General features: G+C 35.5%; 3 protein-coding genes across 3 annotated transcripts; all 3 read left to right on the top strand.

Annotated features, from left to right (window-relative positions):
• The first annotated feature begins 11,267 nt into the window (after positions 1-11,267).
• LOC108741528 (endocuticle structural glycoprotein SgAbd-8-like) lies at positions 11,268-15,024 on the top strand. The gene is made up of 3 exons (XM_018476353.1): positions 11,268-11,379; positions 11,527-11,657; positions 14,623-15,024. The coding sequence occupies exons 1-3, from the start codon at positions 11,371-11,373 to the stop codon at positions 14,948-14,950; spliced, it is 468 nt and encodes a 155-aa protein (XP_018331855.1). The 5' UTR covers positions 11,268-11,370; the 3' UTR covers positions 14,951-15,024.
• Positions 15,025-17,148: 2,124 nt separating this feature from the next.
• Positions 17,149-17,487, top strand: LOC108741522. Its single transcript, XM_018476349.1, has one exon. The coding sequence runs from the start codon at positions 17,149-17,151 to the stop codon at positions 17,485-17,487; it is 339 nt and encodes a 112-aa protein (XP_018331851.1).
• A 516-nt stretch (positions 17,488-18,003) lies between these two features.
• On the top strand, positions 18,004-18,359 carry LOC108741523 (uncharacterized protein K02A2.6-like). Its single transcript, XM_018476350.1, has 2 exons — positions 18,004-18,090; positions 18,126-18,359. The coding sequence occupies exons 1-2, from the start codon at positions 18,004-18,006 to the stop codon at positions 18,357-18,359; spliced, it is 321 nt and encodes a 106-aa protein (XP_018331852.1).
• Positions 18,360-27,522: the final 9,163 nt, after the last annotated feature.

Consider the following 27,522-nt stretch of genomic DNA (forward strand, 5'->3'; position numbering starts at 1 on the left):
TATTATAATTAAATTTTATGTATTTCGATAAAAACAATGTCAGTTGGTAATTAAAAATATTTTAAACATTTAATCCTACCGAAATTATTAATAAAAAGATTGTAGAACAATATATTCCATAATTTTTCTCGTGTTTGATGTTGTTCTGAAAACATAAAAATGTGGTAACTGTTATTTTCTACTCGACGTCTAAAAATACAAAAAAGGAGATTCTACGATGTCTAGAAATCGAGATATCCCAAAATTTTGCAGTCCGCTCCGACTTTAAGATTAATTTTCGATTCCGCCGCGTGCGAGAGAAGCTTGGGCTTCTCCACACTTTGTCGCACCTCGGGCTCTAAACAATTTACGGACCTTCGCTGTTACCAACTCTTGTTTTATTCGTGTCTCATGAATAGTTTTGAAATGAATTGGATTTTACCTACAGTTTGAATCTTTGTTAAAAAGTTGTGAATATTTCAGACGTTAATGTTTATAAACAACGACCGTGCGTTTTTTTTTTTAAGTGGCTATCTTCAGTAGTATTGTTCTTAGATTCTTGTACGTAAGTTTAATTCTTATTTTTAAACGGATTTTCAATGCTTTTTACCTACACGATCTAACATTGAAAATAAAAAAGCTTCCCAGTTTATAATAAATAAACGGAACGTTTACTTTTGTTTAATTGACTATTTTTAGGCTTTGTTTTGAAAAACTCAATTGTCTATTTTCACCGACTTTTATGCTCCGGATTTTTAAAATGCGGTTCTTTTTATGAAAAATTGACAATTGTACAAGAGGTCAAAGTTGGTGCTTTTTTTCCTAGCGGGATAAATATACAACATTTTACATGAACTATTGCACCTACGATCCTATCTTTCGCATACTTTTCAAGCATTAGAAGATCGTGTTATAAAGATAGTTTAACTATCAGAAACTGATTTTTGCAAAATTATAACAATAACTAAAAAGGCTTGGTTCTAGGTGCAGCTAGAATAGTTCAAGAAACTTTAAATATAAATGATATTAAATAATATTTGTCAAAGTAATGTATCTGTGTTCATATGTATTTGTTTGGCAAACACGATAAAAGCTGCACATAAGACGACTGTATCAACAGTCAGCAAGACATATGAAGAAGTAACCATGGTAAACTACCTATGCGGGCAATAATCTAATATTTGGGCCCACCCCAGGCTTACATTTGATTCATAAACTACAGTCGTCTTGTAAACAAATAACGCTACACACGGAAGAGGATACCATGCACACACATGCGCAGTGAGTCTTAACCCTAACAAACGAATATAGAAGTTTAGATTATCTTTCATTTTTGATTAACCAACAACAAAATGAAGCAACACTTAAGTGGCGTGACAAGAAAATAGAGCAAGCTCTACTTTTATTGAAGTGGCATGATATGCTACAAGTATTGGTTCAATGTGAAGTAGCAGTCTAAATGAAAGCCACTTGCTAGATCATACGCCATGTCACTCTGCTCAAAACATAAAGCGACGTGTCCTATAATCTGGCACGTGATCTAGCAAGTGGCTTGCATCTTGGATGCTACTTCAAATTGAATCAATCCTAGCAAATGAATCACCGCTCACTGAACGAACATAGCAGATAACATGCTTGTTGTAACTTGTAGCATATCACGCCACTAAGTGTTACGTCATTTTGTTGTTAATTAACCAAAATCCATATTGTTTCTGAAGCAAATCCTTGCACTTATAATCACATTTGTGACGAATATTCAAATAGGAATGTGCAAGAAAAGATCTAGGAGAGGGTATTTCATACATAATACTTACTAATGCCACGCTATACCTATGTGCGTTAAAAAAAGTTATGCCACACCACTGTTATGCCAGAATCACGCTTCTGCTATGTATTAATGCTACGCTTCTTCGGTGGGAGTCTTAGCCTTCTCAGCTCGACCTTATTAGCTTGGTGTGGTATAAGGCAATCTGTAAGGGAATACGTACCTTAAGTCGATGAATAGCTTGTCCACACGCCATCTTATAAAAATGCAATAATGGGTATGTTCAAATTTAATAATAAAGAACGATTTCCTTGTTATTATAAAACTGTATCGATTTTCAGAAAAACATTAGAGTTTAACAAAAAAGAATATATTTTCGTTAGTTGGCCCAATTTCACTGAGACAGGGGTCGTGCCATTCATTATTCAGAGGCTCACATAAATTTTATCTTTTAAGTACGTGAACGGGAGAAAAATGTTGGTGGAAGGTGCAGGGTAAAAGATAAGAGATGTATCGATTTTAGATGATCCGGTATTAACATGAAACAATTCTGATTCAATGTAGAAACGCAAACCTTTCTGTTATTGTGTATGCTGCTAAGCCAATGAATAGGTATCTGATTTAAAATAAGTGTGACGTGACTACTTTATGAGTGCATACTATAGTTATTAATGTCGAATACATTCTCGGTAAAGCCACTTAAGCGCAGCTGTTTATATGAGTTCTTAATCTCTTTCATTTCAGGTGATAGGCTCTCAAACATGGCAGAACTATTTCAAAATCTCATGGGCCACGAAATACACCAGAAGCTGACCTTATTGCACTTTATTGGACCTTATCGCATTCCACTGTGTATACCCTACACGGTCAGAGACGTAGCTCCAGATAAACTGTATAAACTGTAATGTTTTTGAAAAGCAGAAACATGGAAATCAAGGAACGGACATAACTTAAGGTGACTGTCCATGATATTCTTAATTACCTCTAATCGTAAGGGTCCCATGAATATTTAGTACTTATCTATTTTTATTAGTTGATGTGGAGTACAAGAAGCAGTTTACGTTCGACTTGCACAGGGCGTCAAATGTTCTAGCACTGGCCCTGCTCTCATCTTTAGAATAAAAAAGTCGCTTCATTGTTTTATTTAGACAGTGATGTGGAAAAGGTAGTTTAAATTGATACATGCACGAGAGAAGGTTTGACCGCAAAAAAATATTTTGCAGACTGACAGTTGCTGAACCAAACTAAAACAAATAACACGAGTTTTTTAATGCTTAAAAAGTGCGCAGAAGGTGATCACCATAAGTGCAGTGTTTTTTGCAAAACCCTACTTATTTATTCCACTAAGAAAAAAACTACCAACTTTGACCTCTTGTACAATTGCCAATCTTTCGTAAAACAAGTGTCATTAATTATTCAAGAAAACAAAAACCCGACTGTAAATTGTAAACATTTTCAATCTTACTTAATAAATTAACTGAAAAGACAGTATTTCTCATTCCAAATTACATTTAAACATATAAGTTGTAAGCCATTTAAAAAATCCTTTATTTTGAAGCCTCACTCGATAGGTTCTGAGGAAAGAAAACTTTTGAAGACGGCAAAAATCGGCCATTTTAACTTCTATAATTTTGATATATCCAGCGTCACTCTCATAATTAAGACGACACCTCTCAAACTAAAATCCATCATGTCGTTTAAGCTACAGCGTGGCATAGAAATCTACCTACAAACACTCGAAAAATATAACTCTCCTTCTAACGCAGTCGAATAAAATGGTCTATTTCGACCGGTTGTTTAATGATCTGTGAAAATAATGGAACTTTTCAAAAGAAAGGCTTAAATTTATCAATTATAATTGGATTACTTTTTCATTCTTAGTTTTGATGTCAGATCTTTCTAATGAAAAAACAGTTCCATCTTTCGCATACTTTTAAAGCATTAGAAGACTCGTGCTATGAAGATAATTTGACCGATCTTAAACGAATTTTTGCAAAATTAAAACAATAACTAGAAACACCCAATTACTAATTTTTTATTCATTGACTCTCAAATTATAGAGAAGTGTATAAAATGATCGCTTGAAATAAAATAGGTCCCGGCTGTTCTCGATCAACTACTACCACCATCCTTTTAGTTATCTCTCACAGCATTATAGCGGTTGAAATACTGTGCGTGGTTTTACAACAAAAAAAATAAGACTGATGCTTCCGATCTAAGGTAAGTGAATCTTCAATGTATGATTAGATAATTTCTTCAAGTAGTGTTTGGGAGGGGGGATGTACAGATATGTTAAGTCTTGCATTATACACTACATTAAATAAAGAGCAAGTGGAAAGAGTTCAGTATCAATACTCCTGTTAAAAGGAATTGTAAAATGTTTGTAAGAATACGATAGTTTTAATGGTAGCACTTTTCTGAACTGCATGAAACCAGCCAAAGATTCTGCATTTGAACTCCTTGAAAATATAATATATTCTCTGGAAGTTTTAAAATTTTATTTAGCGATATAAATAAATAATATAATATAAAGTACTAAAAAATCACATGAAAAACAAAAGGTTTCGCCGTTTTAAGAATATGTACTTTCTGGTGGCTACAAAACGGGGAAATTTGTTTATTTTTCATCTGAGTTTCCAATATTTGGGATTTATTTTGTTTCAATTCTCCAATTAGTTGTTTTGATCACGTGCAGTTTATTATCTCAGGGATCCATGGACTCCAGATTAAAAAAAAGCTTGCTTTAAAGATATTGATGAACTTGCAACGTTTGCCGATTATCGAATTCCTCATCAGGTACTAGTTCCTTGTGGGGCGTTACTCCTTTGGGATGCATCAAATGGGCATACACCACCTGGTAGGAAAACTCATAACTAAAATGAGCGATACATTTCCACAGGAATAGTACCTATAAATTGTAAAATTTATTTATTGAAATAGTAAAACACGTTACAAAAAGTAAAAATTTTTTGGTAATGGAGACTTCTCGTAAAGTTCAATCAAATAATCTGTTCAATAAAAATCTGCAGTAGCACTTCAGACATAGATCTTAACCTGTGTTTCCATTACTTCCTAATTAAAACTAACCGTTTTATAACTAATAAAAGCTTGGTTGAATGCATTAGGTATGAAAGAAGTGAATTCCGGAATGAAAATTTGTTCACTTCATTTTAATGAGGATGATTATATTTCAGCAAGAAAGTACAATAAGCTTTAACCTTAATATTTAAAACTAATATTACAAAGTGAGTAATTATTATTTATTCCTGTGTAACTGATTTAACAAATTGTTACTGATACGATATGACTATTTTGAGGTTAAGAACCTACCTACTGCAATACAACACAGTTGCAATAATGTGTTTGCTTTGTAGGTGCAAGTCATTGATATGATATTGCTTAAATAACCTAGAATCACCTCACCACTTAAATCCGAAGTTTGTAGCAAATAGACAGTAAACATCACAGAATGTGAAGGCTGACTTCCGGATTTGTTTTTTCCAAATTTTATAATGTGATTGTAATTAAAAATACATTCACCTTAGGAACTATGATAAATTTTCCCTAGTCAGCGTCATGTTTTTTAAGCTCCTCCCATTTGACGGATCTCAGTACATGTAGTAAAATTATGAAATGAATAATATCTTGCTGATAAGTTTAATTTAGTACCTAATGATAGATCATTTCTGGGACCACAGAAAGATCTAAAGGTCTATTAACTAAGAATGATATATACAACACATAAATGCTTTCTTTACGAAGTGTTACACATTGTTTAAAAGATTTTTCGGTTAGTTTAGAAAAGTTTTCAGAGAAGCAGGAGATATTTTCAGATGCACGCTGTTAAGAAAACACAATTCCGCACGTTCACCAAATTATATACATATTTTTGTTCGTGCCTCGTGCCGCAAAAGAAACACCTACAAAGAAATATGTAACGATTTGTGTTACCTATTTACACGGTCATATAAAAAGACAGGAAAAAATGTATGTATTACAAGTGAATTATATTGTAATTTAAATTTTATTTAGGCTTGTAATACTTAGATAATAAGTATTAGAATCATAATGATTATGTGGTAAAAGGGTTATGGAATTTTTGTACAAAGTAACTTTTCAGTTAATAGTAGCATACGTATTACCTACAGGCGAATTGAAAACCGAGTACAGGGATATTATTACATGCTACTATCAAAGGGCGGTATTATCTTTTGAAAAATACGTGATTTAGGAAAATTCGAGTTAGTGCTATTTGCGAACGTGTCATTTGCGAACAAATGAAATTTAGTGCCACTTGCGAACAGCAATAAGTAGCCTTGGGTTGACCTAGATATTATAGTTTCATTTGCGAACAGACAGTAAGTTATTTAAACGAAAAAATGCTAATGTTAGTTACAATGATGCTTAACTTCCCTTCACAAATTATCCAGGCTTAGGACTGGTAGTTGAATACTGGCGTGTTTAAAAGTTGGCGTTTGCCTTTGTTAATGTCCGTCATCCAATATTTACAATTTTTATATAATTCTATTTTCTGCTCAAATTTTGCATTAAAAGATAATGTTTCTAAACATTTTTTAATATCCTTTGTATATGCAATATTTGGAAAGGTTTTCTGAATGCGTTCGTCTACCTTTACGTATTGTTCTTTCCTTTTTTGACTTCCATATATAATTCCGCCCTGTGGATAATTAGTGCGGCGTAATTAGCCACTGCTTTTAATTTTTTTATCAAAAAATATACGTTTGGATGCGGTTGCTTCACAATCTGGTCAAACAGCCTGTTCCAGCCTTCAACTCCATTATTTGTTCGACGAGTTGCTTCCTATCAATTCCACATTTCTTTCGGTATTACAGGATTGTCTAGCCATTGTTCCACAAAATAATCAAAAAAAATTTGGATTTGGTTACTTACAAGGGTTGTCTCTTGTATTGAAATCCACCCGTCATCAATACGTTCTATTGGTACATATGCCAATGCAGCGCACATTCGCAAAAGCTTTCTACATTCAGCATCATTTTTATAATCAGCGGTTGACCCAATTTCTTCAATTTTCCTCCATAAAAATTATTGGAGATGGAAATTGCAGCCTTGTGTCTCCGCTTCCGGATGAACGCTTCGCAAAGCTATGATGGCTGCCTGTTCAAAATCCATAGTTATTTTGCGGGAAACTCACAGTGTTTTTATTTTTAGAATATTAAATAGTTCTTAAACTTCACGGCGTTCACTAGGTAGTAACGGAAAAACTACATGCACGATATTGGTCTCATTTACATTGCTACCTATGTCGGCGTAAATAGTATATAATTGCAAAAATTTCTTTTTGTATTGTATTAAATAGATACAACCGAAATAAATAAAGTGTAGTTGTTCGCAAATGAACCTACAATTATTAAGAGCACCTGGATCTTAATAGAAGTGTTCGCAAATAACACCAAAATGTGGTTGTTCGCATCTGAAACGTTCGCATGTAAGACGACACCGGAAAATTCGTACAAATAGGTATATTTAGCCATTTTTTCATATTAATAATAAAGTTGCACAAGTCCAATAAATACAATTTAAAGTTTTTGAAGAGTGTAAAGCTTTGACCAAAACATTTTGAGAATTTAGTTAGTTCAGGACAGTTCTGAGAAAAGCAAATAATATTTTCAGATTGATAAAAGCATATTCCACATGCTTACCAAATTATGCAATTTGTTCGAGTGACGTAAAGACGAAGAAATGTGTAATTTCCATGTTCAACATCTGTATAATAAATTATTGAATATAATAATTTTTGGACATGTATAATAAATTGATGCATGCATACAGGTTACGACATTTTCAAAAATTTTCTTTATAACAATCAAAAATGTCTAAATAAATGTAAAAAGATTATCAAAAGTAAAATAAATGTCAAAAATAACTATTCGATAGTCTCATTTGATATTATAATTTTGTTGTACGATAAGATTTAGTTGCTTTTTTACAATGGTGTGGTTTTTGCTTTGCAAAGTTTAAATGTCATGACATATTCACTAAATTATAGATGTCATAAAATCGCAATTATGTGGTTTTCGAATAAAGGCAAAGTTTACATAAACTGTAATTTATTACATCTGTTTATACTTGTGCATCCGTCCAGAACAATCAAATTATAAATTTTCTGTCGATCTACTAACTTTTTACCGGAAATATAGCTAAAGGCATGAAAACATAACAAAATAACATATTTAATAAAAATAATTGAAGTATCTCATTTATTAATTTAAGAGTTTAAAGGCTGTAAGAAAATATACAGGGTGTCCCAGGCAAGCAGGTTTCTTCAATAATTGCTTTATAGTTGGAGATATCAAAAAAAGTTTCTAACAAAAGTGGTACCAAATAAGTATCTTCATATCCTGAAATTATTCTCGATTATACAGAGTGTCCCATTTTTCCTGGAGGCTACCTAATTTCATTTTTTCAAATGAAATACCCCATTTATTTTTGCATTTTTGAATTCCACATTAAATTTAAATACCACTTTGTTAACCATATATTGTATCTAAAATACATCAGTTTCCATAAAATTTGCACTAAATCAATAAATAGGTGATTGCAGTACTCTGCGCCATTATGAATATATTCGAAACGGAAGCACACAGAGGTGTGTTATTTTGACACATAGGAAGAAATTTCAAAACTATTTCCACTATTAACGCAAATATTTCCTTTTCAAATTCATTGTAATCTACTACTTCGAAAGTAAATTGCTTCGAGCTAGTATAACTATTGTTTTTTAAATGGAATGTTATATTTTGTATTAACTCATCATGTGCAGAATTTTATTCTCTTTCGTCCAATATAAGGATGTTACTGTCTACGACTAATACTTTTTGAAGAAATTAAACTTTTTTGTAATACCAATTCAATAACGTTTTGTTTTATACATTGTTAATTTCTGAATTGTCTAGTCCATGACTCTGAGTCAAAATGAAAAGATAGACGTGGTTTTTGAATGCAGACGAAATCCTCTCATAGCATCTTGAGTGTATGCTCAGCGATATCCAAACAGATGTAATCCTCGAGTAGATGCTTTCCGCAGGGTGCTACAGTGTTTTGTTAATATCGGAACAGTGAAATCTGCACGTAGAACGTACTCTAAGTCTAAGTCTGTATAGAAGGAAATGAGTATTTGTATCTGACGTTTTAAGTTTACTCAAAGCCATACCTAAACAGTCCAGAAATTAACAATGTATAAAACGTAACGTTACTTAGCACCTTATCAAGCACACGGAATTGACGTTCATAGGAAACAAAGGTGGATAAAAGCGAATGATCGACCAAGGCATACTCGATATACTGTTATGAATTGGTATTATAAAAAAGTTTTTATTTCCTCAAAAACGACGAAAGGGAATTAAATTCTGCACGATGAGATGATAAAGCATACGAGGGTGGATTGATAAGTTTCCGGCCTAACCAAGAGATGACGCCACTAGGCCTACCTTGAGGTGACATTCTATAGTACCATCCTTGGATAGCTTGTAGCTATAGTTTCAGCCCGATCTCCTTGCTAGTGTAGGTTTGACAGCACGCTGAACAAGACGCCTCTGTGGTTTTCGTAAAAATGGAAAAGCAGGAAAATCGTGCTGTCATCAAATACTTTTATTTGAAGGGGTTAACGCCGAAGGAAATTAAAAAAGAGATGGACTCAACACTGGGGACATCCTCCCCGTCATATTCAACCGTTAAGCAGTGGGTTTCCGAGTTTAAAAAGGGTCGTGTGAGCACCTCTGATGGGCCTCGCTCAGGACGCCCCGTTGAGGTCACAACTCCAGATATGATCGAAAAAATTCATCAAATAGTGCTGGGAGACCGCAGATTGAAAGTGCGTGAGATAGCTGAGACCTGTAAGATGTCATATGAACGTGTGCAACATATTTTGCACCAACATTTGCATATGGAAAAGCTCTGTGCAAGATGGGTGCCGCGTTTGCTAACAGTCGACCAAAAATTGATTCGAAAAAACATTTCTACCGCAAATTTGTCATTGTATAAGCGTAATCCAAGCGAATTTTTGCGTCGATTCGTAACCGTTGACGAAACGTGGGTCCACCACTACACTCCTGAAACCAAAGAACAGTCTAAACAGTGGATTGGACCAGGGGAACCAACTCCAAAGAAGGCAAAAACAATTTTTTCGGCGAACAAGGTTATGGCTACTGTTTTTTGGGATGCAAGAGGTATTATATACATTGATTACCTTGCAAAGGGTAATACTATCACTGGTCAATACTACGCAGACTTATTGCAACGTTTGAGCCACGAGGTGAAAATTAAACGACCTCATCTGGCGAAGAAAAAAATCTTGTTTCATCACGATAACGCACCAGCGCACACGTCAATCGTTGCGACGGCTAAAATCAACGATCTAAAGTTTGAATTGATGCCGCACCCTCCTTACTCTCCAGACCTAGCCCCGAGTGACTATTTTCTGTTCCCTAATCTCAAAAAATGGCTTGGCGGTAAGAGATTTGCGGACAATGAAGAAGTAATCGAAGCTGTAAATGGTTATTTTGAGGAGCTTGACGAATCAGTCTATAGAGATGGCATTAATAGACTGGAACACCGCTATGAGAAATGTATCAGCCTTGGAGGAGATTATGTTGAGAAATAAAAAAAAAAAATTTTTAAAAACCTTGTTTTTCTTGGTCAGGCCGGAAACTTATCAATCCACCCTCGTATAGTATTCCATTAAAAAAAAATAGTTGTGCCAGTTCGAAACAATTTATTTTAGAAGTGGTAGATTTCAATAAATTTGAAAAGAAAATATTTGCGTTAATAGTGGAAATAGTTTTGAAATTTCTTCCACAAGCTATGTGTGAAAATAGCACACCTCTGTGTGCTTCCATTTCGAAAATGGCGCAAAATACTGCAACCACCTATTTATTGATTTACTGCAAATTTTATGGAAATTGATGCATTTTAGACATAATATATGGTTAACAAAGTGGTATCTAAATTTAACGAGAAATTCAAAAATGCAATAATAAATGGGGGCATTCTATTTGAAAAAATGTTAGGTAGCCTCCAGAAAAAATGGAACACTCTATATAATCGAAAATAATTTTAGGATATGAAGATACTTATTTGGTACCACTTTTGTTAGAAACTTTTTTTGATATCTCCAACTATAAAGCAGTTATTGAATAAACCCGCTTGCTTGGGACACCCTGTATAATAAACAATAACATAGCCCAAGTTAGTTACCCTTTGTTCCGCAATTTAAAGATGCTTGACGTACATTTTCTTTCTGTAAATTTTCTTTCAATTTTCTGTGTACTTGTTGTGCATTTCGATAGTCGAAATATTAAAACTTGTCAACAGCTTACTGAGCATCGGTTTTTTATTGATTGTTGATTTATATAGTTTGTGCGTCCAAAAGTGATTTATCACTGTCACAAAAAAAAACAACATTATACCACTACTTTTGAATTTGTAAATACACGACCTTCCAGAAAATCTCATCTTTTTTAAATTGTTTGCAGCAGGTGTAACGAATCAGACCAATTGGGTGGGGAAAATTTATATATAAGTGATACTCGAAAGTCGTTAAGGCATATATTATTTTTGAAAAACATTAGATACGAGTGTTAATCACTATGAATGCGGTAAGTTGTTATAAACACAAATTTGTATGTGAGTAAATACTTTTTTGATCGCAATTTTAATGGGAACCCTTTTTGCTTTAAATTAGAAAAGGGTAAAATAACCACATATTTTATGAAACCAATAAACGTTAATCTTACTTCTTTCAGATTTGCTTTGCTCTTTTCGTCGTGTCTGCCGTAGCAGTCCCTCAATATCAGCCATATTCTCAAAATCTGCAGAACGTCCCCATTATTTCGCAAACGAATGATATATATCCTGATGGTCGCTTTAGTTACAGGTAAGCGTTAATAGTCCGGGAGACGGTCACAATTTCAGTACCTCGATCCAGTTACGTCCAAAGATTGTAATTAATTTATCGCATTAATATGTACAACCATGAAGTTATTAACAAATTGAAAAGCTGGTGACAATACTTCGATGTTGTTTTGCAATAAACAGTGCATATACGAGTAAAGAATAATGCAGAAAGTCAGAATGTGCAACTCTGTTTCGTTCAACCTCGCCGCATAGCATGGGCGTGCAAAGGAGATGTTTATTGTTGGTAAACTGCACTCATAAAATTATGCCTTAAATTTGGCAACAAAATAATCGTTTATCTTGCCTTGCGAAACCATATCGGAAAAAGGTGGCAAAACAGGTAATTTAGACGCGCTTGTCCGCTCCATTAATTGACGGTTTATACAGAGTGTTTGTAAAATAAGTAGGAAGCTTGCAGATGGTGATAGGGTGGTCAAAAGTCGCTTTCAAGAAAAGCATATTTGAAAGTAAAGACAAGGGTCAGTGCGGCCCTAGTAGGATCACACAGGGTAATACAACATTGCAACGCCGCGTTCAATCAGCTGCAACATGCCACCATTTCTTTTGTTTTTTTACTCATGTATTGTTTGTTATTTGTTAACTTAGATTTAAATGAGGTGTTTATGTTTACAGGTAGCCTAGAGTACTTCATTGTTCTTTTAACGTCGTAGGCTTGTATTATCTATATATGTAGACAGTCGAAGTCATTAGAAGTAGGTCAGTGTGTCAATATCATAGGTTGGTGCAGAAAAGACGGCGGATTGGACGTAGTATCACATGTATGTAGGCAACATACATAGTGGCAGTATGTACCTACGGATTCTGCACAATGACTAGAGCGTAGTCCTGATTTAGGTCCGTTTGCCGCTTTTTTATGAGTTATCCGATACAGCACGTGCATCAAACGCCAGTACAGAACGCTAATGATGTAACCGTGTATGATCGGTGCAAATGAAATCCGCCAAAGCTGGACACTTTTGCCCGACTCAGAATGTGTGTGTGTTTGTTTGTATGAGAGTGTGCAAGTGAATTTTTGTGATGTTTTGATTAATTTGTATTCACTGGTGTTTCAATTAATTTTTAGTGGAAGGACGCACTGGCAATACCCAATGGTGGTTTTGAAATAAATATTAATAAAACTACTATTACATCTCCAAATGATATTAGTTTACCTATTAAAGTTTGCTTTCTTTTGTGCTCTTAATACAATGTCGAGGTACACTTTAAATAGTACTGCATGCTATTAGCAACGAACAAAGTAGTTTTTAATTCATTATTATTATAGCAGTGTTCGTCTAAAGATTATTATGTGTAGTAGCATAGTAATAAGCTGTTGATATTTACTTTATTGGTCGTTCCCCAACGTTACTTTTAATTCATGTAGTTGCTTAGTTGTTATCGCTATTTCCTTATCGGCATCGGGTTGCAACTTCGTCTGGTTTTGTTACAATTTTTTCTCTTAATCACACTGATTTATTCGCCCTTCAAAACTTGCTACTTATTTCAGAAACACCTTGTATACTACACCCATGTGGTTTTGTGCTAAATGAAGTACCAAATTAAAGATCTTGATGACTTTTACCCAAGAAGTCAATCCTCCTGTGAAACTGACAAAAATGGATGTCAGGGGAGGTAATTGGATGCATGCGCACTTGGTTACTTTTACCTTTGGGTCCGGATTTGTGAATGTACGGACCTAGTTGGTCTAGATACATTCTTATGCTAACTATATTCATATATGATTTGTCATTTCTACTTACACGCATGCGCATTGACATGGAACAAGCACAATGTTTTATTGTGCTATTATTACTACAGAAAATCAATTCTACACTATATCAAAACTTCAACAATTTCTGGCTTTCGAAATGAATGAAAATTTTAGGCATATATAGGAAAATGAGGTATCTTTGCAGAAAATTGCAAAAAGCGAGCATTGGCATCATACTCCAATTAAAAAGATGCAATAGATAATTTTAAGGAAGATAAGCATATCATTTGAAACCTCATATTTCACGCTATTTTTAAGGGTTACTATATTCGAGAGCGCCCCCAATCACCTCCATTTCCACCCTTTGTACGAGGTAGAGTTCACTTTTTGGCTAAAGGTCATGAAGTTTTTTAATTTAATAAATCCGTTAGCGCAAAAACCACCTGGGTGTAGTAAATAAATTTGTATATAGACCGTCAAACCGTCAACAACGCGGGAGTGCGCCGCAATTGCCTGCTCTGCCACCCTGTTTTGGCAAGTTTTCGCAAAACAGGATCAACTTTTCAAGACCTTTAATTAGATATCTCTATTTGTAAAAATATGGTATAATTAGCCAACAATCAGCATTTCCATTGCGCGCCACTGCCAGAGTTATACTACAAGAATGGACGAGGCAAGTAGGCATATTCTAACGCACTGCAGTATCTTCTACACATACATGTATTTACAGAATTATTGTTGTTGTAGATAATTAAAAAAGACGATTTAAAATTTTCAAATAGATTCCAAAAATACACATTATTAGCAACAACTTCTATAAATTGGTAACAGTATCTTAAAAATGTCTTCCAACGAATGGTCATAAGGGTGAATCTACGTTCGAACCCGATCTATGAAGTGCTAGTGGGGAAGAGTAAAAACTCAAGATAGGTTGGTAGAACTAGACATATTAATACCAGAAATTAATAGGGTCAGAGATAGACCTAGAACAGATTGCTATTCGCAAATTGTTATAGATATAGGTTGCTCTAGTTTTCGAGGAATGCGAAGATTGACTCAAAATAAAAATAAAGTTTAGGTACGTGACCGAAGTCTTCGGGATAAAGACCTTATGAGAACGATGAACTTGAACAAATCAATTATGAAAACCGTTTTGTCAATTCACACTCTTAAATGTCTACTGTATCAATAGCAGTAGTATTGTTTTTAATATTTTTTCTAAAAACGAAAACAGCTACCAAAGTGGTGATGGTCAACAAGCTGAAGCAAGAGGTGCTCCGAGAGCTTCTGCAACATCACACGAACCTGCCGAAGTCATTCAGGGTTCTTATTCATACACTGCCCCCAATGGTTCGCCTGTGGCAGTGAAATATACAGCCGATGAATTCGGATTCCATCCTGAAGGTTCCCACATTGCATTAAACTCCGTGGTTCAACCTGAAAAATCCGCAACAAACCAGGAGTTTGTTTATCAGCCAAAAGTTACCGCTTACTCTCAGAATTATTATAGGTCATATAAACCCTACAACAGTTATCATCCTTATTACAACCGACGGTACTAATCAAAAAATTATTGTGAAGAAAAGGTCTATCTGTACCCAACTTAATTGTAATAAAGAACATATAATATACTAAACGTCGTCGTCTATAATTATTCAGTAATACACAAATAATTCTATAAGGTAAGTAAAATTGTTTTTTGAATAAATGTGTGCACTTTTACTGTTTTTCATGGATTGATTTAAAAAAATATTTACTCTGTTACTCAAAAAATTCAGAGTTACTTAAACTTAGCGAATGCATTTAAAAGCCAGAGGAAAATATATAACAATTTTTTCAATTTATAATTTGTAAATTTCTTATTAATGAAAACTGCATTTAAGTTTCGCGTTTCTCAGGGAGATTCCCTACCACTAGATTCGAAAAAAGTATTCAAATGTAAAAAATACTAAGAAAAGAACAGTTCTGAAAGATGACAGATATTCTAAAAATCGCCATTTGAAGTTCGCATACATAAATAAATAAAAAAATAAACCCTCATTAGAAAACCTTGTCACGGCGGACACATGTTTCTCTTACTTCTAATGAGGCATTATCAACGGGGGACTGGTTGGGTGTTGTTAATCGGCGGTTTTGTTAATTACAGTGATAAAATCGGCCGAAAACATTTCTTAACCATCAAAAATAAAATTTAATTCGGCCGATGTATGTGCAGGTAGACTCATAAAATAAAAACAACATCTTAAGTGCCAAACGCGAATTATTATAATATTGTTACATACTCTCTTATAATATTATTCATATAATCAATAACAACCCCTTACGGTAAAGGTAGGTAGTCTCTTAATCAGTTACTTTACCACTGACAACGGAAAAATTAATATTTTAGATTAACTGAAACTAACATCACATGGCTATTGTGTAAAGTTTTAAAATTTATAAACATAATCAGTGCATTTTATTAAAGATGACTAATACACACGATAATTGCAACACTAAAAGAACTGCTACTTTCTTTGATAAATATTTGTTTTATTGTGGTTTGATATTCCGTTTATTTGAATAAGTAAATACTTAAAGCAATATGTACAATGAAAGTGTTCTCTTCAACTAACATATAGAAGCAATTTTTTCAGCAGAATTTATATACTCAATTGAAATTATTGATAAATTTAAACGGATTACTCATGCAGACCCCAAACCCTACAACCTTCCTTTCCCTACACAATAGACACCATTGAGTATATAGACATTTGCCCACGACTCGCTAACCACCTTCTTCGCTCGACCACTCAACAAACTGACCACCAACATTTTCCATGCAAGCATATCGCGCAGCCGATGGGACCACAATCGACTATTTCACGCGGTTTATCTGGTCACTGAACCTGAGTAAAATCCCTGACAACAACACGCGCACTTCGCACGCGTCCACATGGGCACCAAACTTAACGACGTCCTAAAGATCTTTGTGAGTTCCAATGACCCGGAAATCCAACAAAAGCTGACAGTACACTTCCACACCACTCGCAACATGTAGGTACGCTGAGAGCAACAAATTTCGGAGCATCATGCAAAAGCCAGAAGAAGTTAAGTGTGGCAAGAGGGGTCACATAAGTAAAGTCTGCCGTACCAGGTCAATGAAATGAGCAACGAACGAACTGGCCGAGGACTGACTTCCGGCAGATAAAATAGACGTTGTCCAATATTTTAACAAGATTATGGTTATCGGAGCAGTTAATTCTCCACCGACGCAACGGTTTGACGTCACCATAGAGGGAACCGCCGTCAAAATGAAACTCAACACCGACGCACCCTGCTTACAGAAGACGGATCGTAACTTAACTTTGCCAGTTACGCTGACCACCGCATTAACTGCATTGGCAAGACGGCTGTTAGCACCACCATTGGAGCCACAACTAGGAACCTGTACCTCAACTTGGTCGATGATGAATTCGAGACTCTTCTTGGTCGAGAGTGGATATCTGAGTTTGTGCGAGAAATAAACTTCGAACGCCTCTTCGCAAAACCTGACCCAATTCACAAGCTCTCAACTACACAGCCTTTGTCACTAGATTAATAGAACCAGCTGAACAACATCCTCACTCGCTACCAAGATGTGTTCAGCGACACCCCTGGGAATGTTTCAGGCCCACCAGCAAAGATGCACCAGGATGCTGGAGCTACACCCATCTTTGCCAGAGCACGCGACGTAATAGTTGCACTCCGTGATGCTTATGCAAAGGAAATCGACGCCAAAATGACATCCGGTTTCTACAAAAGAGTAGATTACTCTGAGTGGGCATTTACAACACACGTTGTAGCCAAGAGAAACGGCAAGCTGAGGATCATGGACAACTACAAGCCCACCCTCTACCCGATGATCATCATTGATGAACACCCCATTCCCAAGGTGGAACACCTGTTTAACCAAATCAGCGACGCCGGTCTCTTCTGCCACCTAGACGTCTCCAACTCATACACTCATCTCGAGGATGACGATGAGTTCGGCCACATGCTCACATTCAACACTCCAACTCATGGCCTGATCGAACCCACAAAAGCCGTCTATGGAGCAGCTAACATTCCCGCCCTCTAGCAGCAGCGGATGGACACAGTCCTGCAAGGTCTAAAAAGGCCGGGAGTTTCTTTAATGCTGCTATCGTCTTCGCTGAAGATTTTGAAAACCTTGTGCAGGCCCTAAACATAACCCTAGAACATAACACGGTCACAAGCTCAACCGGTCAAAATGTATCTTTGCTCAACCTACCTTGGAACTCACTTTTCATTGACAGTCAACCTTGTCCGAAACTTTTCTTCTCAACAAGAAGAAAATATAGACGGTTTTGGCGAATTTGATTTGTTGACAATTCACCAGATCTAGCACCTGCCTGTGAAAACCGACGCCATTGCACGTGAGCCTAGAAAAGATAACCACCTTGGTAAAATTGTGAAGTTCCTTGAGTTAGGACAAGAACTAGACCGTCAATATTACAAGATACCCGAAACCAAGTATACTCTCGCCGCCGGATGTCTGATGTTCGAGCACCGAGTCGTTTTCCCACTTTCTCTGCGCGATGCCATCCACAATGACCTTCACGCAATTCATCTAGAGATGATAAAGGTTAAAGGCATGGCACGTTCCTTCGTGTTCTGGCCTAGCATCGACGTAGACATCACAACTCTTGTCAAATTCTGCCCTGTGTGTCCAACCCATGTGTACTCACCACCCCGTAGGCACCATGGGAACGGATCCAAATCGACTACGCTGGCCCAGTTGTAGATACTATGTTGCTGATTGATGTCGACACCTACAACAAATGGCTTAAGGTTAAACTAATAACCTCCATGTCAACAGCCGCCACGATCACCATCATGGACAACCTATTCACGACGTACGGCGCAGCAAGAACTGTGGTCGCTGATAAGAGTCGACAGTTCATCTCAGAAGAGTTCAAGATCTTCCTGTAGAACAGCGGTGTAAAGTACTACAAACTCTCAGCACCGTACCACCGATCAACGAATGGCTAAGCTGAATGATACGTTCAGACGGTAAATAACGCCCTCTATGCAATGAAGACAAACAAAGGAACCCTCCGCATCAACTTGAATTAGTTCCTCCGTAAGGCCCCGCACTCTACCACTGCCCACTGCCCAATCTCCAGATCAACTATTCCTGTGACGAAATCTTCGCACTCGCCTCAACCTAACCAGATCTGATGACATCCACACCAAGGTTGCCGAAAAACAAGGAGCACAAATGAACTCAACATTCCGCACACATGAAACTGGACAAAAGGTTTGTGGGAACACTCGGTAAAGCATTAAACAATTTAAATGTGTAATAATTAAAATTCTTCATTTGTGTTGAGTTACTAAAATCGCGATACAGTGCGACTAACTAGTTCATAGACATTTACACACACAGATGTAAACTGCTGAAATAACTATTGCCATTAAACCAATGTAAATAATTTTGTATAAATAGCGTGTAAATAATTGAATAAATTAGTCTAACACCAGGCTCACTTCTATTTGGATACTGCAATAGTATCAGCCCTTGGATACTGCAAGACTATCAACCATCGAATGCTGCATCAGTGCTACTACTCATCTTAGACACGGCAATGTGTTCAATGTCGTTGTAAATGGGTTCTTCTCAGAACCACAACTTTTGTTGGTCACATCTAATACGACTACAGGTTTATTTCTTATCTGGCAACGTTAAGCTAAACAAATGACTTCCTCGGACGATTGCAAAACGTATAGGTGATATCCACTACGAGATTAATTGCTGAGGCAAATGTCTGAAGCGTCACATTGATTAGATCAGATCATTCTCCGACACTGGAAAAGACCACCAATCTGGAAAACACCCAGAGGCCAACCCATGAAGAACCACCTCTAACCACAGAACAACCAAGATTAAGACGTGTTCGCTTCTTCGGAGCCCAGCGGTCACAACTCCAGATGAAAGAGCTTCGCATCAATAAATTTCTGCACCATTACAAGTTCGGTCACCAGCAGCTCCAGCAACCCCCCGGAACAGGAGATCAACTCCTCAAACTTCGTTCACCCTTGAAATACTCGTCACAGTAAAACCGGTATTCTATAAGATTCTAATAGCTACACGTGTCCCAGACGATCCCTATAATTACTCATGTAGGCCCTAAACCCTACAACAAAAACAAGCAAATAATCGTTCATCTGGACAGAACCTAAAAGGAGAGAGAAACAACAATCAATCAATCAACAACTGCAAGATTTCTTAGGTGACGAACAAGAGAATCGACATAGCACAACCCTCAAGTCCCACCTGGGATCAGTAGCGAAAGAGACACATTCTATTCACACAACCAGCTCTACCAGACTACGAACAACAATAGGTGCCAGAAGACTGAAGGCTCACTTTTCGTTGCTAGCCCACAAAATAGAGAGAACCTAAAAGAAACCAAAGGAACCGAACCCATCCAATCAAAAATAGGCTATACTTCATTTACTTTCTCTAGCGATGTGCCCCTTCCAATGTATTGGATGCGCGCTGGCAAAATCGTAGGTAGGGAGAAAAAAGCTCATTATACTCTCGACTCTTGTTCATTAAACGTACCTTTTTACACAGTACCTGCCAAAAGTTTTGTTCAATTATGAATAGTAGTGCGAGTCGAAAACAAGCGTTAAAGCCTTTAATATGTCTTCAAGTATAAATAAACATCTCGTTGGTATTTTCAGTAGTAAATTTTAGCAATGCAATTGTAGTGGATAAAATGGTCAATTTTTCCGTGCAGTACTGTACGGATTATACACTCCTCACCGGTTAAGAGTTTGACCGAGAGTTGTCTCCTTCCTTTTCTGGCCTAGTGCTGTTCTTTTCTACTTTCCTCCGGTCAAACTGAAGGTCACATCGCTACAGAAAGTAAACGAAGTATAATAATAAACACGTTTTGGAATAGTAATGGACCAAATAACCTCCTTCAAACTTTTCTTCGAGGATTACAATAGTGAGGTGTTCAGTCTTTCTGGAGAGTTAACGATAAATCAAGTTGTCAAGTCCAGCAATAAAAGACAAAACGGCAGGTAAAGATAGGTGGTGTTTAATTGTCCTTTATATATAGAATACAGCTGGCAAAAATTATTGAGATTATTAACGTCTCTCAGGTGTGGATTATACGTGCTTAAACGCAAAATTTAAACTATAATACTTATAATAAATAATCAGTTGTTCGCGACCATAATTTTTCTACAACAATAGAGTTACTGAATAAGGTACTATTAGAACTAAATAATAAACACGCATAAGCTTTCAATGATTTTAGGAGACTTGAATGCAAGGATCGGAAACCTGAACTAGGTTGATGATGAGGTCTTGATAGGGAGTTATTTTATAAGTAAAGCAAGTAATCAACACCCAAGTATTAATAAAAACGGCAATATTTTGGTAGAAAAATTGGAATCAAATAGAAAATCGTATTGTGATAAACTAAGATCAACCATTCTTATAAATAGCAACAGTACAGGTACAATAGATTAGATATGGTACAACTTGAACGGCTTACCCCATTTCACAGACTCTAAAGTTCTTTCAGCAAGATCATCGGATCATCTGCCAATTCAAATCCTATTAAGGAACCAAAGTAGCCACTTCAACTCCACACGCATTCGCGATCTATCAAAAATATGTTACAATACCTTATTGGAGCCCTATAAAGATGTACATTCAGACAATAGGAGAACTCTTCAATGAACGCAATTCATGGCTACATAGTGAACACAGTAAAGAATATACCTAGAGCCGTAGATATGACAAAGACAATTTAATATAACCCTAAATAACAGGAACAGCAAACCGTGGTACAACAAAGATTACTAGGACAAGCAAAAAGATGTCAAACGAAAACACGAAACTGGTCGTAATCAAATAAAGGGGAAGATAGAACTGCGTACAGGAAAACAAGAAGAGGCTAGGTGAAATTAAATAAACGCAAAAAAACTGAGTGTATAGCTACTATTCAATCCGACATAAATAACGTAACAGACTCAAAAAAATTTTGATAAACGACAAAAAGACTAAGTAAGAGTGAAAAAACGCATGTCTTCCACAATAGCGGAAAAAAATTGAGCAGAGCATTATAGAAGGTTATTCCCACAAATATTAATTTCTTTCAATGAATTCATGGACTGTTGTCGCCCATATCCAGACAAGGATATAGAAGTGGAGGAAACAGTGAGTATTATACAAAAATCTAAAGTTAAAGAAATCGAGATAACAAATGAGTTTTGCAAAGCTACGCCTCCTGAATGCATAGAATCACAACTTTATTCAACAAAATCTTTACAGCTGGATAAACTCCGGACTACTGAAGTTAACTAGATATAATAATGTTACACAAGAATGCAAGATCCAAGAAATTATAGAGGTATTACTCTGTTGGTGACACTCGAATTGAGCACAGAGCGTAAGCAGGTAAACAAGTAATTATCGAGGGTTTGTTTATCAATAATTGAGCACAGGAATCATACAGGTAGCAAATAAAAATACCGATGATAAGAACAACATTAACGTTGTAATGCTTATTAATTGTTTTTGTGCTTAATTCAAGTGCACCGACTCTGTTGAATTCACCAATAGGAATTTTTACTTCTACATATACTAGTGGAAGTCATAAATACCTATGTAGAGAGTTCCAATGTACTTCCCGAAGGACAAAACGGAAAAAGTTGATAAAGTTAAAACAAACATCTTCAAGTCATTACTAGGGTTACCAAGATGCACACCGAAATACATGATTAGAAACAATCAAAAGAACAATGAAATATTGGATAAAATAGTTAGACATGAACGAAGAGCGACTTTCAAAAATTTGTTACCAGAATTTAATTAAACCAGATCAATGCTCGGGTAATAACACAAAATAAAATTTGGATTTACAGTTCATACGGAATAACCATAATTTCCAAACAGTTAAGGATTACTATCAAACAATAGTAAATAGGTTTATCAAAAGCACATTTCACGAAGACGCCAACAAGGCATTGATTTCAAACTACAGAAATTATACAAATTTATAAAAACAATAGCCGAATCAAAGTAGCGTATGCTCCAGCTACCTCTGTCTTACATATGACTTTTAGCGCAATTGAAACTATCTGGGAGGACCAAATAGTAATAAACATTATAGGTACAACTTACAGGGTGAATGAAAGCACCTTGTGTTCACTACGTAACCTAAACCATTATGAAACTTTAGAGCGTGAAGTACTGCGATCTTTATGACTGATTAAGAACTCCACGTTAGGAAAATATTGTAATTTGTAACTGTAATATACACACTCCATACCTTAAGTGAGCAACCTTTGTTATCATGAAAAAATAAACTACTATTTTTTAGAACTTAATATGAAGAATAATTCATAGGGCTAAAAATTAAGCTCTGAGAATGAAATTTTTCGAGCATCCCATCTGCAACAACTTAATGTCTACCTTGCATTGTTCGATAATTCTCTAATTCAAATGTAGCTTTAAGATTTCATCCATTTAAATTTATTATTTTACTATTCACGGAGTATTAGCAATATCCGCGGCAAGTATTTCAAAAACAATAGGAATTCAATACTGCTATAGTTATCGTTATTCTTAAAATTTGACTTAAATGAGGAACAGACTGCATCGTAAATTTCGTTTTCAACAATTATGTAAATGAAAGGAAATATCCGCAATTGTAAATCATTGAGTACAATTTTCTTGCCAAGTGCAGGATAGATTCTTGGTCTTAAATATAACGCTTCTCGAACAAGAGAATGTTACTAAATGGAAGTAGTTTATGTGAATATCAAAAGAGTCTGCTGCATTGTTCTCTTCTATTATTTCCATTTCATTTTCATTCTATTCCGCATAAATTCGTTCTACTTTTTAAAGTTAGTTAACTATTATTTAATGATTATCAATAAACAATGATTAAAAAAGAATCAGATTTGGGATCTATCAAATACACCACTTGATAGTAAAACTTATAGTTAGAATAAGGGACCAATTTCCATGAGAATAGTGCACCTGGATTATAAAATTGTTTACCAAAATCATTTAAAAAAATGGCGTGCCAGTGGAAAAATAAATAATAATACAAAAGGCATTGGAAAGACAGCCAATCAAAACAGTTAATTAAATTTACTAAACCTGTTATACGATAGCACAAAATTGTTTTACAATTTACATAAGATAAAACAAAAAAAAAAGGATAAGGGTAAACAAAGATAAAAAACAAATGAAATAAAACACGAAATGAGAAAGGAATTAGAACGATTACTGAAAAAATAAAGAAAATTAGATTAACAACTCTAAAGGACAATGATACAAAATAAAAAAAATCGATCAGCAAGGACCTCTGGAATGGGGCAACCAACAGAAAATCAAGATCAAATGCGAATAAAGGAAAAATTTACAGGGTTAAAAAATTTTGGTGGTGTTGTACAACACTATAAGGCTAAAATCCCAATGCCAAAATAAAGTCATCTTCTTCACGGATTGAAGAGAACTAAAGACTAATGGTAACACGTTGTTATGCTATGGTCCAGTGAGCATAACTAGATATGTCAACTGCATTGTTCATTGGACTTTTAACAATTAGATAAGACTAAACAGTAGAAAATCAGAAATAAGACTAATTTCCTTAAGTAAATTAAAATTGTTGATATTGATTCTATAATTTTCAGTGTTATAATGTTAGGCAATACTGATTTTTGTTGTTCTACTGAACATGAAATAAGTCAAATACTCTTTGAACCTAACATGTAGAGAGCGTTTAGTTTGTTCAATAATGTCTTATTGCAATCTTGACAATCAATTTCATATGTCTCCGGTTGTTCTAGAAAATGAGTTCTATCTTTAGGGTTACCAAGAAGAGTTTAAAGAGAGTCCAAGTTTGAATTATATGCAATTCGAAATACATGCCGTCGTATTTTATCAATAATATTGCTATTGTAGCCACTGTCTTTGACTATTTTTAAATGAAAGAATAAACAGGCCGTCGTTTCAAAGTTCGCAACTGGCAGGACCGTGTTCCAAAGAATTGTGTAAAATACGCAACTCTTACATGTTCGTCTTGACCAGGGAGGACAGAAGTCGTTCAAAATGGAACTGTAACTGTGATTATACACCTGCTGCAAAACCATCGGTAGTACATGTTGAAATACCTGTTGTCTGAACTCAGTGATTTATCATTTATCACAGGTCACGAGCGTAGAGTAATAGTTTTCATATATTTGTTCTTTTTCTTTTTCTTTTTTTCTCAGGCATCGTCTGGTTTATTGTATATTGTTTCTTCTTTTTATGGAACATTGTTCCTATTATAAGGTGGGGAGAGACCTACCACTGTGGGCCAGTGCCTCTATTTTCATTACAGCTCAGAACAACAAAACTACGACACTTACAGGGACTCCTTCCTTACTAACCAAGAGTTCTTCAATAGAGAGTTTCATCTTAACCAAACAGTAAATTAATAGTGAAATAAACACACCAGTTACACAGACAAAGCTTTAAAATGCTATAAACAGCTGGTAGTGGCGTAAAACCCAGATCAGAAACCTTTAACTGAAATAAGAGACACCGCCGTTGTTATTACGGTTGCTACACCTTCACCTAAATTAATCAGAGTGCAAATAAGAGTGATTTTTTATTAAACTTCTGCCGGCTATACCTTCAGGTCAGTTTGATTTCATCTACGTTGCTTAATATTGTGGTAAATATACCAAATTTATTAGGAAACTTGCCTAATTGACTGTTAAAGCTTCTCAAGGTTATGAAACTTGCATAAAACTTAAACTTTGGATAGTGCATTTTTTTTCAAACAACAAACAACGAACTTGCTTTCGTAAAAAATTATTTGTTTTCTTTCTATCTTAGTTATGAAACTTGATTCAAACTAAAATAGGAGTGCTTGTCGTTCACGTACCCAATCGTCATACTGTAAATGGGATAAATGAAAAATTTATAAATTTAATGTAATGATGAAAAACCTAAAATTTGTGACAAAATCTACATAGGTAAGTCAAACCAAGCTGAATATATGTAAGTAACCATTAAAAAAGGACTAAATCTAACATTCATTGTGTAACAATAGTAAGTGCCGAGCGTTGGAGGGTGTAAACTAGATGCAATAAACAATCGCACAGTGAGTTCAACAGCGTCGTTAAGAGTAAAAATTTCTTTTAAGAAAATCATAATAATTTCAGAACCGAAGCCGATCCTGTACATGAGTTGGTAACATAGGTGTCTAATGTGACAAAAACTCTGCCGATACAAAGATGGATAATTGCAGATTATAGAACGTCTAATAGTAAGATAAACATAAACAATTTAGTATTACACATTATGTTTAGACTCAATAAATTAAATAAGTACACTACATGATTACATCATGATACCGAGTAAAACGTACGTTAATAATTAAATAATGGCGTCCTCTGAGGCACTCCGAATGTAAACTAGTCCCCCATTCGGATGTCCGGACAGGGACTACCTCGGGGGATGTCATCAATAACTGCAATAGAGTTAGATGCAATATTTCACGAGTCGGAGCGTGGAATGTTAGGACAATGAGGCAAGTACGGAAATTAGAAAATTTAGAAGTAGAGATAGGATGGTTATGGTTAAATCAAACCCGAAGCCGGTAAAAACGGTATAAGGCCAGGTCTACATGCCTACATCATCTTACAGTGATCAAGACGTAGAAGCGGTTTATGCAGATATAGAAGACGTGTTATGTTTAGCGAATGGTCAGAAAAACCTAATAGTTTTAGGAGATTTCAACGCAGTAATAGGTGAAGGTAAAATGTATGCAATAGCAGGTTGTTTTGGATTAGGCAATAGAAATGATAGGGGAGATAGGCTGATAGAATTTTGCGATAAACATAATTTAACCGTTGCGAATTCTTTATTCAACCATCACGCTAGGAGGCGCTACTCGTGGAAAATGCCAGGTGATTTAAGGAGATATCAGTTAGATTACATACTTGTTAGGCAAAGATTTAAAAATCAAGTGAAGGACTGTAGGAGTTACCCAGCAACAGATATAGATACCGATCATAACTTAGTAGTTATGAAGACCAATCTTAAATTGAAAATTCTGAAAAAGAGGGAAGGTAGAAGACGTCTTGACTTAGAAAAGCTAAAATGTAACAGAACGCGTGATAGGCTAGGTAAAAGGACAGACAAAATACTAAAGGCGGAGGGAGAAACGAATGACAGGAAGATAGAGACAGAATGGAACTGCATTAAAACGAGCTTAAAGGTAGCAGCTACAGATATACTAGGTCTTAAACAAAACGAAAGTTGTAAAATTAATAGAATTAATAGAAGAAAGGCGGAAATGCAAAAACAGGACAGACTAAAAAGGGCAAACGCTATAAAGCGGGAAATAATTAGGAAGTGTAGGGTAGCTAAGGAACAATCAATTGATAGGATGTGTAAATTAGTAGAAGGAAAGTTTGAAGTAGGTAAAACCGATGAGGCGTCTAATATAATTAAAAGGAATTTTAGAGAGGGTACAGTAGCAATAATATAAGAAACGAGGGTCATTTTGATAGAAAATGAGGAAAAGGCAGATAGGTGGAAAGAATATTCAAAAATCTACACGCAGGCCCTGAGTTAACAGATATTTTAGAAAAGGAAGATAGTGTGGAGATATATGAACTAGGTTATCCGATAATGAGAGTACAGTTTGATGTAGCATTAAAAATCTTAAAGAATAATAAGGCGCCAGGGGCAGATGGGATACAGAGGGAAATTCTAAAACATGCAGGACAAGAGGTTAGTGATCGTATGTTCAAGCTAGTTAGTCACATTTACGAGACGGGGAAAGTTCCAAAGTAAACAAAAGGTGATAGTAACCATATCTTAAAAGAGAGGCGCGGATAGGTGCGAGACATTTAGAACAATTACCTTAACTTCCCATGCCTCAAAAACCTTAACTAGAATTGTATAGAGGAGGTTGGAAAAAGGGCGGAAGAACTATTAGGGGAAGATCAATTTGGGTTTAGAAGAAATGGAGGAACGCGGGAGGCCACTCTAGCTTTACGGGTAATAATAGAGAGAGGGCGTACATAGGATTTGTAGATTTATAAAAAGTTTTTGACAATGTTA

This window comes from Agrilus planipennis, unplaced genomic scaffold (genome assembly GCF_000699045.2).
Source record: "Agrilus planipennis isolate EAB-ADULT unplaced genomic scaffold, Apla_2.0 scaffold260, whole genome shotgun sequence".
NCBI lineage: Eukaryota > Metazoa > Arthropoda > Insecta > Coleoptera > Buprestidae > Agrilus > Agrilus planipennis.

Bases quoted from the DNA above. Each gene is read 5' to 3' on its own strand.
- LOC108741522 (XM_018476349.1), top strand. From the start codon at position 17,149: ATGACATCCGGTTTCTACAAAAGAGTAGATTACTCTGAGTGGGCATTT.
- LOC108741528 (XM_018476353.1), top strand. The intron at 11,658-14,622 runs GTAAGCGTTAAT...AAACGAAAACAG, and splicing joins GATGGTCGCTTTAGTTACAG to CTACCAAAGTGGTGATGGTC.
- LOC108741523 (XM_018476350.1), top strand. From the start codon at position 18,004: ATGATAAAGGTTAAAGGCATGGCACGTTCCTTCGTGTTCTGGCCTAGC. The intron at 18,091-18,125 runs GTGTGTCCAACC...ACCACCCCGTAG, and splicing joins CTCTTGTCAAATTCTGCCCT to GCACCATGGGAACGGATCCA.